Source organism: Ylistrum balloti, unplaced genomic scaffold (assembly GCF_031769215.1).
Source record: "Ylistrum balloti isolate Yb309-2 unplaced genomic scaffold, AGI_CSIRO_Ybal_v1 Utg369626, whole genome shotgun sequence".
Lineage (NCBI taxonomy): Eukaryota > Metazoa > Mollusca > Bivalvia > Pectinida > Pectinidae > Ylistrum > Ylistrum balloti.
The window spans coordinates 307,743-319,888 of NW_026781894.1; the positions used below are offsets into that span (position 1 = coordinate 307,743).

Sequence of the window (12,146 nt, forward strand, 5' to 3'; positions counted from 1 at the left end):
TTATGTATTATAAAGAAGCGTCATAATCAAGTATGAACTTCCTTTAGATTTGTATTGTCAAACAAAATCGGCTGTTGACGCTTTAAAGGCAGTTTATTTTTAAACCGGTTGCCACCCACCCATGTCAAACATTTAGGTCATTCACGTACGGTAATTTATGTGTCTTTTTATCTACCGCGCGCCTTCTATTTGTGGGACACTACACTCTGTTGAATTTTAAAGATTTAACTTAATTGCTGTATTATTGATATAACTAAATGCTTTCATCGGAATATGCTGGATCTTAATTGAATTTTATCGCATATTGCACCGTCTAATAAAATACAGTATACAAATGATATATCAAATTTGAATTTGTGTAAATGAATTTAAGTATCAAAGCATAAAATTTCAAGTTTAATGAGTCATTTCAAAAGCAGAATAGATTAATTCAATTTAATTCAATTCAAATTCATTTGTCCAACTTATAACTACACAGCTTATACGATCAGCATAGAAACAAAGAATTAATGTTAACAAACGTAAAAAAAGGTTTTAGCGAAATAATATCGAACTTAACTGGTTACAGACCTATCTTACCCAAAGCATATGACTGTTTCATAAATAAACAGGTTTGCAGTATGATTTTCATGTAATTAAGCAAAACAATTTCAATCGACATACACTATGTCTGTTATTTGTTTTACTATAATAAGATAAAATATGAAATTTACCTGACGGTGTTGGCAACGTTCTAACTGCTTGTCCGATTTCAGTGTTTTTCAACTCTGTCCTTGGGTTTTAAACGCGTACTTGCGTAAAAGCCTATTTTAAAAACACACTAGATAATCAAAAACCGGTTTACTTGTTCTTTATCGGTCTGTTTGACTATTTGTTCGCAGCAGTGGGAAGGGCATGTGTGTGAATAGTTTATTTTTGAGTCATATCTTATTCTCATCATAATGACGATAGACATATCCGGGTAGTATTTAATGAGTAGCAAAGAGGAATTTGCTACAATAATCGACAATATTTATCGCATCTACGATATATATAACTTTAATGCTTGTATGTTCTGTAGATTTTCTATCCAATGCTTATTCAAACAACCTGGCATGTTGACAAACATATTGTCTTTACAATAAATTTCTTCATAGTTGTACTAAAAGTACTTAAAACATGACTTTTATTATATTGAGTGAATTTCAATACCAACCGTATTTCAGATAGACTGTCGATCGAGTGGCTTACTATAACGATTTCGTTTGAATACGGGCATATATAATTAATGTAATATTGAAAGTGTATATAAAATGTATGCTTATTATGGTGTTCAAAGTAAATGAAATGTAACAAGCATAGTTTTATCCTTGACATTATACATATTACAAATGTCTATTACATGACCGCCCATTATTTCGGAAAGAGTAAACATGTTTTGCTTCATCAGCGACACCCGCCATTAAATCTTGCCCAATAGAAAGAGTAATGTCACATTTCCAAATGAGAACAAGGAAAGCAACTATTGAAATATGGTGCATATTAACGAAAATTCAAACATGTCCACGGAAATAGAATATTTTTTAATTATATCAACCTTTAAATCTTAATTTGTTTTTTTGCAATTGCCGACATCTTGACTGGAATCTTGATATTGGAAACAAACCCCCGGCTATAGAATCAACTGCGCCATATAATCACCATCGTGTTGCAGGATGTTGTTGTAAAAAATCACGATTGGAAATTCAAATTGTCGAGTTGATGAGTTTGTTGTTGGTCTTGATTTCCAAATCTGATGGTACGAACGGCTGACTGGTCGAGAAATGTCTTACCATTTAAAGACAAAACGTCAGCTATGTATTTGAAAATGAAATTTAAGAGCTTCACGAGGTATGTATGATCCGTTTTGATTTCATATAAACAAAACAAATCAGCCTAGAGAGGGACACAGTTTGTTTCCATAGGTATTCTAGTAGTCAGTCGGCAAGGTCTTACTATCATACCTGTCATATCTGATTGAGCTGACGTCGGGTTATTAGTGTGTGGGCGATGAATTTAAATCGTTAAGTTCTACACCGTTCATTGAAAAAGCGAAAACACTTCAACTACCATTCAAATACACCATGATTTCTGTCTTTCGGCAGTGCGGATTACTCATTTCGCATGATAGAGAAAATACGGTAACCGATCACGTGGTATGGACTCTGATTGTTTTTTATGTTGGCGAGCTGAATACGTTTCCTTTTCTTTATTTTTCATTATAACAGTTTTTTAAACAATGGGGAGATGCGTTTTAGAAACCACCGTTAAGTCAATTAAATACTGTTTAATATCAGGAGTACCTTTCCACCTTTTCACCTTGATTCCTACCTTACAATCTTTTTTTGATGCCCACTTTTGTTTCAGAAATTGACTGTTCATAGTTGAGATTGTATTTGCATATACAGGCTCTAATCATTAGAACATATTTTTATAGAATATGGAAAAGTGGTATCAACTAATTAAGGAGGGTTTTGATATAAGAATGTGAAATGCTGTGTTACAGCTAAAGAATCGTTATCATATTTCTTAACTGTGAAAACGGATTGTTCCATGGGAAATAATCTGACCGATTTCGCATTCTTTATACGTTAATGACAGTGAAATGCAAGCTTTGAATGACAAAAGCTCGTCTTTGAAATTGGAATGATAAATATATTTCTTTTTAAAGTATGTTGACGACATAGCTTTATTGTCAGAAACTCCAGAAAGATTCAAAATATGTTAGATTCCTTATCTAAATACACACAGAAACGGAATGTAATAGTGAGTACTTCCAAAACAAAAATGGTTTGTTTTCGTATTTAACGGATGTATTTTGGAAATTCTTGATCAATTATTTAGATGTATTTCTTAATTATGATCGGAGATTCAGTAAAACTCAACAAAAAGTCGTTGAATAATGGAAAAAAATCAGTTTCCGATAGCTAAATTATGCAATAATATAGTTTTGACCCCGAAACATAATTTTACAGTTATTGACTCATTTCTATCTTGGCCAATTATGAAATGATTATAAAAAAGTGTGGTTCAAATTAGAGGTGTTGCTATCAAATGATAATAAGAAAGGCCATTTCTAAAAAACAAAACAATAAAAAACAAAAACAAAAACAAAACCACAAAAAAAAAAAAAAAAAAAAACAATAATAATAAATAAAAAAATAGGATAAGATTGGATGGACTGATATTAAATGTGTATATGGAGACCTTTACCTTCTTAATTAATGACGTTTTTTTCTGTTCTGTTGATATTTAATACAAGTACATAAACCTTTTATATTATTATTCATGTTAATGTGATGTATAGTTAAAGTGATATGATTAACCTCCGTATGTTAGTGTCACTCTCTACCTTGGGTGAAGGATTATTTGTGTGAATCAAATGCAATTTGTTGTTTGTGCACTGTAAATATGAACTAATACTGATGAGCCGCAGAGTCAAAGTAATAAAGAATTTCTTCATAACACATCAAGATTGTTCCAAATGGTGTTAAATGAAAATATAAAAAAAAAGAAATCAGCTGAAATATATCATATTAAATATCATACAATAGTCACTCCATGCACCTACGCAACCTATTAAGTACTTTCGATCTTTCACAGAGCATCGCCAGTCCAACCTTCTACACAGAATCCTCTTCCTCCCTCCTTGATATAGTATGTGCAAATGACCCATCTTTAATCAGTAGCTGTCATGTTGGTGATAGTTTTCTCGATCAGCCCTTGAGATATCACTGTCCTACTTTTGGTAGCATTAATATATCTAAACCTACCCAACCATGTTTCAAACGTAGTATTTGGCTATACGATCATGGTAATTACGACGACTATAGAGACAGACTTTCTCGAATCGACTGGGACTCTATCATAGACGGTAGTGACATAGACCGAAGCACTGACCGACTTACTGACATTATACTTAATACAGTCAAATTATGTATACCGTTCAACACTATAACTGTTCGAAATAACTCTCCTGCATGGTTATCTAATACTGTTAGGAAAATGATGCGTAAAAGGAAATACTTACATCATAAGGCTAAGCAATCTGGAAAAGTTGATGATTGGGCTAAATTTAGAAAAATTAGAAATCTTTGTGTTAATGCTATTCGCCAATTCAAATGTAATTACTTCAACAAACTTTACAATAAATTAAATAACAGTACGAATACTAGTGCAAAGGATTGGTGGAAAATCGTTAATAGCTTCACGTCTAACTCTTCTAAAAAAAAAAGATGATTCCTCCTCTTTCTGTAAATAATAAGATTTTAGACGATCTCGATAAAGCTAATGCTTTTAACACTTTCTTTTCTTCTCAATCTACTATCGACGATACTAATACCCACCCCTGACTTACCTCAATCTCTTCACAATCTCAATGACATAGTTATATCCCGACAAGACGTTCTTGACGCGATACACTCTCTTAACACTAGAAAGGCGGCTGGACCCGACATGATTAATCCTCGAATGATCAAGGAAGCCGCTGACATCCTAAGTTACCCGTTACAATTATTATTTAATTGCTCTCTCGTTTCTTGTACCTTTCCATTTTCGTGGAAAAAGGCCCATGTTACGCCAGTTTTCAAAAAAGAAGACCCCTCAATTATTAGTAACTATCGTCCGATTTCTCTGCTGTCTATTGTTGGCAAGCTGATGGAAAGATGTGTCTATAAACATGTCTATAACTTTCTCATAGATAAATCTCTTCTAACACCCTACCAATCCGGCTTTAGATCTGGCGATTCCACTATTAATCAACTTTTAACTATTACTCATGACATTTTTTCCAATCTTGACAAAGGTGTTGAAATAAGATTGGTATTCTGTGACATAAGCAAAGCATTTGACCGGGTCTGGCACCGAGGTCTTCTATCCAAATTAAAATCTTTTAGTTTAACTGGAAATCTCTTTACTTGGTTCACGAATTATTTGCATAATCGTTGTCAATGTGTCGTAATCAATGGTAGACAATCCCATTTAACCAATATTTCAGCAGGTGTCCCCCAAGGATCGATTCTAGGTCCGTTACTTTTCTTAATTTTTAGTAACGACATTGTTTGTAATATAAATAGCAATATTAAGTTGTTTGCTGACGATACATCTCTATATGTCATCGTAGAATCACCGCAAACGAGCGCTAACTTGTTAAATAATAACCTTAGTATAATCAATGAATGGTCTAACACTTGGCTTGTTAATTTTATCCCCTCTAAAACCGTAACAATGACAGTAAGTAAAAAAGCTAATAAACCGCTTCAACCCTCCTTATTTATGAATAATACTGCACTAACCGAAGTCACTTGTCACAAACATCTAGGTATCACTCTATCAGCTAACGCAAATTGGACTGAACATTTACAACAAATCACTAGTAAAGCCTATACAAAACTCAGTTTCCTCAGGTCACTCAAATTTAGCATTGACAGAAAATCTCTTCAAACTTTGTACTGTTCTTATATTAGACCTTTATTAGAATATGGAGATATTATCTGGGACAATATAACATTAGGCCAAAGTAAACTTCTACAAAACATCCAGCTTGAGGCTGCTAGAATCATGACTGGAGCTACAAAACTCACCAATCATGACCTCTTATATTTAGAATCCGGCTTAGATACTCTCGTTAATAGAAGGAAAAAGACATAAAATTATCAAATTTCATCAGATTGTTCATGGTCAGTGCCCTCCCTACCTAACCAGCATGCTTCCAGAACGTCACTCTAACATCCACTCTTATAACACAAGGAGAGCCGATTCTTTTTACTAACCTCCATGCCGAACTAATCTCTTTAAAGACTCTTTCTTACCTTCTTCTGTTGATCTATGGAATGCACTCCCCGATGCCATAAAACGTAATCCGTCTACTACTACTCTAAAAAGATACCTAAATGCTGATATAACAACTGTTCCTTACTATTATTACTTCTGTAAATCTAGACACGGCCAGATTCACCATGCTCGACTTAGGATGCACTGTAGCTCACTAAACGCACACATATATTCTCGTAATCTTGTTAACAACTATCTATGTTCATGTAACCAGTCCGACGAAACTACTGAACACTTCCTCCTCCAGTGCCCTAACTACCATCATATCAGAATTCAATGCTTCAGTAACATACCCCTCGACATTAATGTTATTACCTTATTATATGGTAACCCTGACATGCCAGATCAGTAAAATGAAAATATTTTTGACTGTGTCCAAAACTTTATTAACCGTTCTAAACGTTTTAATTAAGCTCTAGCGTATCTAGTGAGTTTGTGTATACTACGAAGTAATCTCAATTACAGTACTGACCTGGTCGTGGTATATTGTACTTTGTTGAGTGAACCACAATCAAATATAGATCTATAGCAGTCCTAAACTCTTGCTTCGTCATCCTACAACGGTTTCCTCCTTTGAACCCATGAACCCTTTCTTTTCCCCTTCCCTGTACTTATGCACCTACTTAATTACATTATGTTGTCAGTGCTGTCCATTGCTCATGTAATTAGATACGGAGACAGATTAATATAAGTACATTGTACTTGTTTCTGAATCCAAAATGCATATTTGCTTTTGTACTGTACTCATTTCACAAAATAAAATACAGTTTAAACTAAATATCATACAAAAATATTCGATATAACGGAAATTCTAAGAAAAACTTGCAAACTTGGAAACCAAAACTGTATCCCTAAAATCTCTTCGAACAATGTCTTTTATTTATTTCTTCTTAAATACAATTTTGAGGACTTTCTTCTCTCTGTCGAAAATTTGGTTTATTTACAGTATCTAATTCTAAATTTACATTTAAGTTGCGACATGTATTCGTTTTATGTGTCTTTTGTATATTTTATAATGTATAATCTAAAGATAATGATTAACTCCTGGCTGAAAATATGAAAAAACAAATATCCATGGTAGTCCAGATTGGTTAAAAAATATTATAAGTTTGTTTTCCGGAAGATATCCAAAAATTTAGGATCCTTCAAGGATGCTTGAAATTGAAGTATTCCAAGACATATGATCCCGCACAATCAAGTGTCCACATGGCGCCCTGACAAACTCTTGCCTGAGGTATTTCTGACTTCCTCTAATGTCTAACTCACAATAGCCAATAGCACTGCGTACATATAAAATGGGCTTGAATTGAAGTGCCTGAGTAATATTACTTTCTAATCCTGTAACTGTAAGTGAACGGTTGTATAATAGCCGTGTGTTGTTTTTGTGTAAAACTTTAGTTAGAAAAATAACCTCTGGTACCTTCACAAAAGATAGCTGTCACTAACTACTCAAATGCAATCAATTTATTTACATTTTTAACCCCCAAACTACAAAACCACATAAAAAATCACTAGTTTATAACATCGACACCTATCTACCTTGTAAGTGAACTAAATATGCTACCCAGTGTTCCATGGCTGTTAATAACAGTTCAGCTTTTGTCAAGATATTTTTCAATAAATGTTGTTCGTTGTCAGGTATAAGAGATCTGACAAGCTCAAAAATTTGTATATTATCCACTGCAAGTTTTGAGACACATTTGATGCTATAGTGTACAACAATCAAACATCTAAATCAAAGTTATAAACTTTACCGACGCACAGTGTAAAAATTCTAAAGGACAGATGATCTTATTGTAAGTAATCAAAGATGGCTGTTCAGTTTCTTCTGCAAACTTGGCGACTCTTCCTTGATTAACCTGTTTCCCATTAGTTTTGTATTGTATTGTTTTCGACAACAAGAAAAGAATTCACTACCGTGATTTTATTTATCATCCGTCATTCGAAATCAAGATCACTTACTAACTATATTACACACTTAACCCCTGGTGTTTTAAATATTTTGAATGCGTCCCTGCTGCTTTCACATTAGTTGCCTTGTTCTGACAAGAGTTTTGCTGGTTTGTTGATAGATTCAGGGTCATGATAAACGGCTCGTTTCCCAAACACCAGGTGTAAAATGTGCCATCACAGAAGAATGTGTCAGATGCTGCAAGTTCGGCCAGGTTCTGTGATGTAGCGATTGCGATCATCCTGTTGTTCTGTTCACCGTCGTCAAAGAGGAGAAATGCTTGCGGCGAGCACGGTAGAATGTTGTGTAGAATGTTGGCAGTCGCTGGACCACGGCCTTGGAAGTGTCATCCAAGTCGTTGTCTCGGAGTTGGTTGAGCTCCTTCTCAAAGATGGACGGAATGGGTTGGACAGATTCTACGCATTTATTGATGATCTGGTTCATGAACTGTTTGGCTACAACACTGGCTGGGTCTGAGGTGTGGTTGTGTGGATTTCTTACAAAGTTAGCTGGTATGTTGTCTACTGTCGAGAGGGATGCTGAACATCTCCAGAATGTCCTGGTGCCGTTGCTTCGAATCTGTAGATGAATCCAATATGCGAAAGGTTCTGCCTGCCTCTTCTATTGGTGATGAACTTAACGTTGATCTGAGCGTTAGTCATCCTGTACTTGTATCAAACCACACAGATAATAATATCTCTCAAATTAAACACACTTTACACTACGCTGAAAAAAGTACAAGATTAACTTATATATGTGGCAAAGTAAAGTAATAAATCAGGCAATGAGAAAATGATGCTTCAAAGTGCAGATTGAAATATGATAATTTTCCAAAATGTACCGAGCCTTTACAGATTTCTCGTTGAACAGCTTGGGATTGGAACAGTTTTATATTAGATTCCTTTATTTTACAGTTATTAACTGTTTTCTGAAGAGTTATCAGACCTTGATTATCTGATTTACCTGTACAAGTTACCTGTACAACAATTCTGCACCAGACTATAACTCAATATTATCACAACGGACCTCTTATGTAAACATGCTGTTGGTGTTAGGGAAGACCCCGTGTACATGTCCTATGTAAACATGTTGTCATAGGCAGAGTTGGTGTTCAGGGAAGACCCCTGATAAACATCGACCAGCTCAATGTTACATTTTCGTGCACGTTTTGATACTTTTAGCTGTTTTGACGACAGGTTTAGCCGGATACGCGGATAAAGTTACCACTTTTATGACCTATGCTGTCGTACCTCGGTATTTTCTTGTTATCTTTACACACTCCATATAAAAAACAATTGTTCGGAAAGGCATCAATGTGTCCATAATCTAGTGTGAGATTTTATTGTATTAGTATTTGGGACTGTTGATTCCTTGTTTATAATGAGTACCACGTACCCCTCATTACCCTTTAAATTACTATTGGAAGTCATAGCTTGTTCAGTCACTGATGACATTTAGCTTCTTATTCTTGTATTTCTTGCATTCTTATGTATGATATCAATTGGTACCACTGCTTATCAAATGATATGTAGATCCAATTATTTCTGTCCTAGCATTACTCTTACTTCATGTATTCAAATATTGCTTACATGCTTACATTAAGACTATGTAATTTATAACAACTAAATGGAATTTGAATGGATATCCATGACAAAAATGTAAAAGAATGAAAAGAATATATACAAGATACGCTGTGTTAACAAAATATTTTATTTGTAGACAGAAATGATATAAACATTATTTTCCGATGACGCCTTCAGTGTTTCCGCCTCCAAATCCGGCATTGCTCTCTGTCCTGAAATGATTGATACTCTTTTTAGCAATAGATATAATAGTTATAACGTTAACTTTATACAATTACTAGAATTGAAGTTGTGTCATTTATTAATCCTTGACATTACTGGTTACATAAATCAAACAACAAAATAAGAGGGCATTTGGAAGACCTGCAACTGGCTTATAATGACGTGTCTATGATGTTTGAGGTGATGACGTGTCTATGATGTTTGAAGTAATGACGTGTCTATGATGTTTGAAGTAATGACGTGTCTATGATGTTTGAGGTCATGACCTGTTTATGATGTTTGAAGTAATGAAGTGTCTATGATGTTTGAGGTCATGACGTGTCTATGATGTTTGAAGTAATGAAGTGTCTATGATGTTTGAGGTCATGACCTGTTTATGATGTTTGAAGTAATGAAGTGTCTATGATGTTTGAGGTCATGACGTGTCTATGATGTTTGAGGTCTTGACCTGTTTATGATGTTTGAGGTCATGACGTGTCTATGATGTTTGAAGTATTGACGTATTGACCTATCTATGATGTTTGAAGTATTGACCTGTCTATGATGTTTGAAGTATTGACGTGTCTTTGGTGTTTGAAGTAATTGCGTGTCTGTGATGTTTGAAGTATTGACCTGTCTATGATGTTTGAAGTACGTGTCTATGATGTTTAAGGTTATTCCGGTCTAGACCAATATCTCGTTGTCGAGGACATTTGATATTGACGCCGAGGTAATTACCGGGATTTACATCCCAAACTTAAACAACGAAAGCATGAAATCCTTACTCTATTTCACAAAGGAAATTCTGTTTTCTTTCACACGAGTCATCATTCCATTTATATTGCTCATGGTGAAGAACGTCCATACAATCTTCACCACTTCTTCCTAAACTATTAGGCTCTCCTGGATACCATTTACTATAGCCCTGTGATTTGATGGGAGTCCCATCGTCCGCCCATAGCCATTCTCCCTCCACGAGTAAGTCTGTCCCATCAATCCACACGCCATCTGATGCTCCTGAAATTTCATTGTTTTCTTTTTAAAAATTACAGTCTCCGTAAACTGTTTGAATAAATTCTAACTTACACTAACTTGTCCTCAGAAACATGATATAATAATACACCTTCTGCAGTTTATTTATGATTTTTTTAAAGACAAGTCTGTTCCATGAACGAAGTGTAATAATACAAAGTGTATATACGACGTGTCAAAAAATAAGAAAATATTGAAAATATAAGTGTAAAAATAGTGAAAGGTTGTTATTCAAGTGGTGGTATCAGTCACGGAAAAATACTTAAAGATAATAGCTTCATAATACAGCTTACTTCGTTATTCGGCTATGCTGTATCTAATCATACTTTTTATCAAAATATGCGACTCTCTGTTGTGTCCTTTGTACAATTCTTCCAGGGCTTGGTAATTCCAATAAAGAAACAAGGAATTTTTATTTCATTAAAATTTTCCGTCAAAAGATTGAAAAGATTGCTATTTCGGACGCTAAAACACCTTGTTTTGTTGGATTTGTGAATGAATTATTATCTCAAAATGGAAGAATGCTGTAAAACTATAATTTTGCAGGTGTGTTTAAATCAAGGCCATTATGAAATCTGGTATTCCTAATTGTTTCTATATTAACGACACACAGAAAGTGCCATTAAACCTATCATATTAAAGCCTTCTACCGTGGAACTTAAAATTTCACAGGTAAAATGTGACTATATCGTATATGATTATTTATTCCTAACAGGTAAATGCTTTTACCTGGGTGCCATTCCCTTCTCAGTAATCCTTCGATAAATGTCTGTTCTCGCTCCGTCTCGATAACAGCCAATTTACTTTCAAACAGTTCGCAGTAGGTCTGTAAAAACAGAGTTTACTATATGGCAACATCAGTGGAGACGCCGTGTGGACAAACGGTATACCAACACAAGCTTAAACTTTGCAATTTCAGTATATATATAGTGAGACGTGAGCATGTTTTAACCGGACAGGAAAATGTCTACCTTGTCATTTCTGTCTATATTTCAGATCATAACTTTGTTTATACTTGATCAATTACTTTCGTCAAACACTCATTAGAAAGATAAAACATTTTTCTTCAAAGGCAAGGTATATGTCAATACAATCTGCAGAATATAAAAAAATAAAATAAAATTCAAAAATATGTTTACTATTTCCCTCTCTGGAGTTACACACCTTGTCAATGTAGTATATTGATATGGACCGTTTGTTGGGAATTCGTGCCAAATCCATGTGGACTTTACAATCCATTACACCTTACAGATGACAAACATGTACATTTATAGATGAAAGGATGTAGCAATTAACTTCTTATAAAGTTTTAAGATATTCTTACCAATGATTCTGCCCAAGAGGCAAGAACGCTGTTGAAGAATTTGTAGCAGGAATCATCATGACGGACATAACCATTTGGACAATCGCCACGGGCTGAAGGTGAAAAAATACTGAAATAAATACACACATTTCAGGAAAACAACACACGCTACCATTCCATTAATAGTCATAAGATATCAATTGATCACAGGAGGTAGAGAAAATGC

The 12,146-nt window shown here is 34.4% G+C and overlaps 1 protein-coding gene across 1 annotated transcript; it reads right to left on the bottom strand.

The window, feature by feature from the left end:
* Positions 1 to 9,538: 9,538 nt before the first annotated feature.
* LOC132551796 (perlucin-like) lies at positions 9,539 to 12,055 on the bottom strand (the record flags this gene model as incomplete). The annotated part of the gene is made up of 4 exons (XM_060215943.1): positions 9,539 to 9,596; positions 10,371 to 10,602; positions 11,347 to 11,443; positions 11,942 to 12,055. Coding segments are annotated over 4 exons (501 nt in total), but the record flags the coding sequence as incomplete, so codon positions are not given.
* Between the last annotated feature and the right edge of the window lie 91 nt (positions 12,056 to 12,146).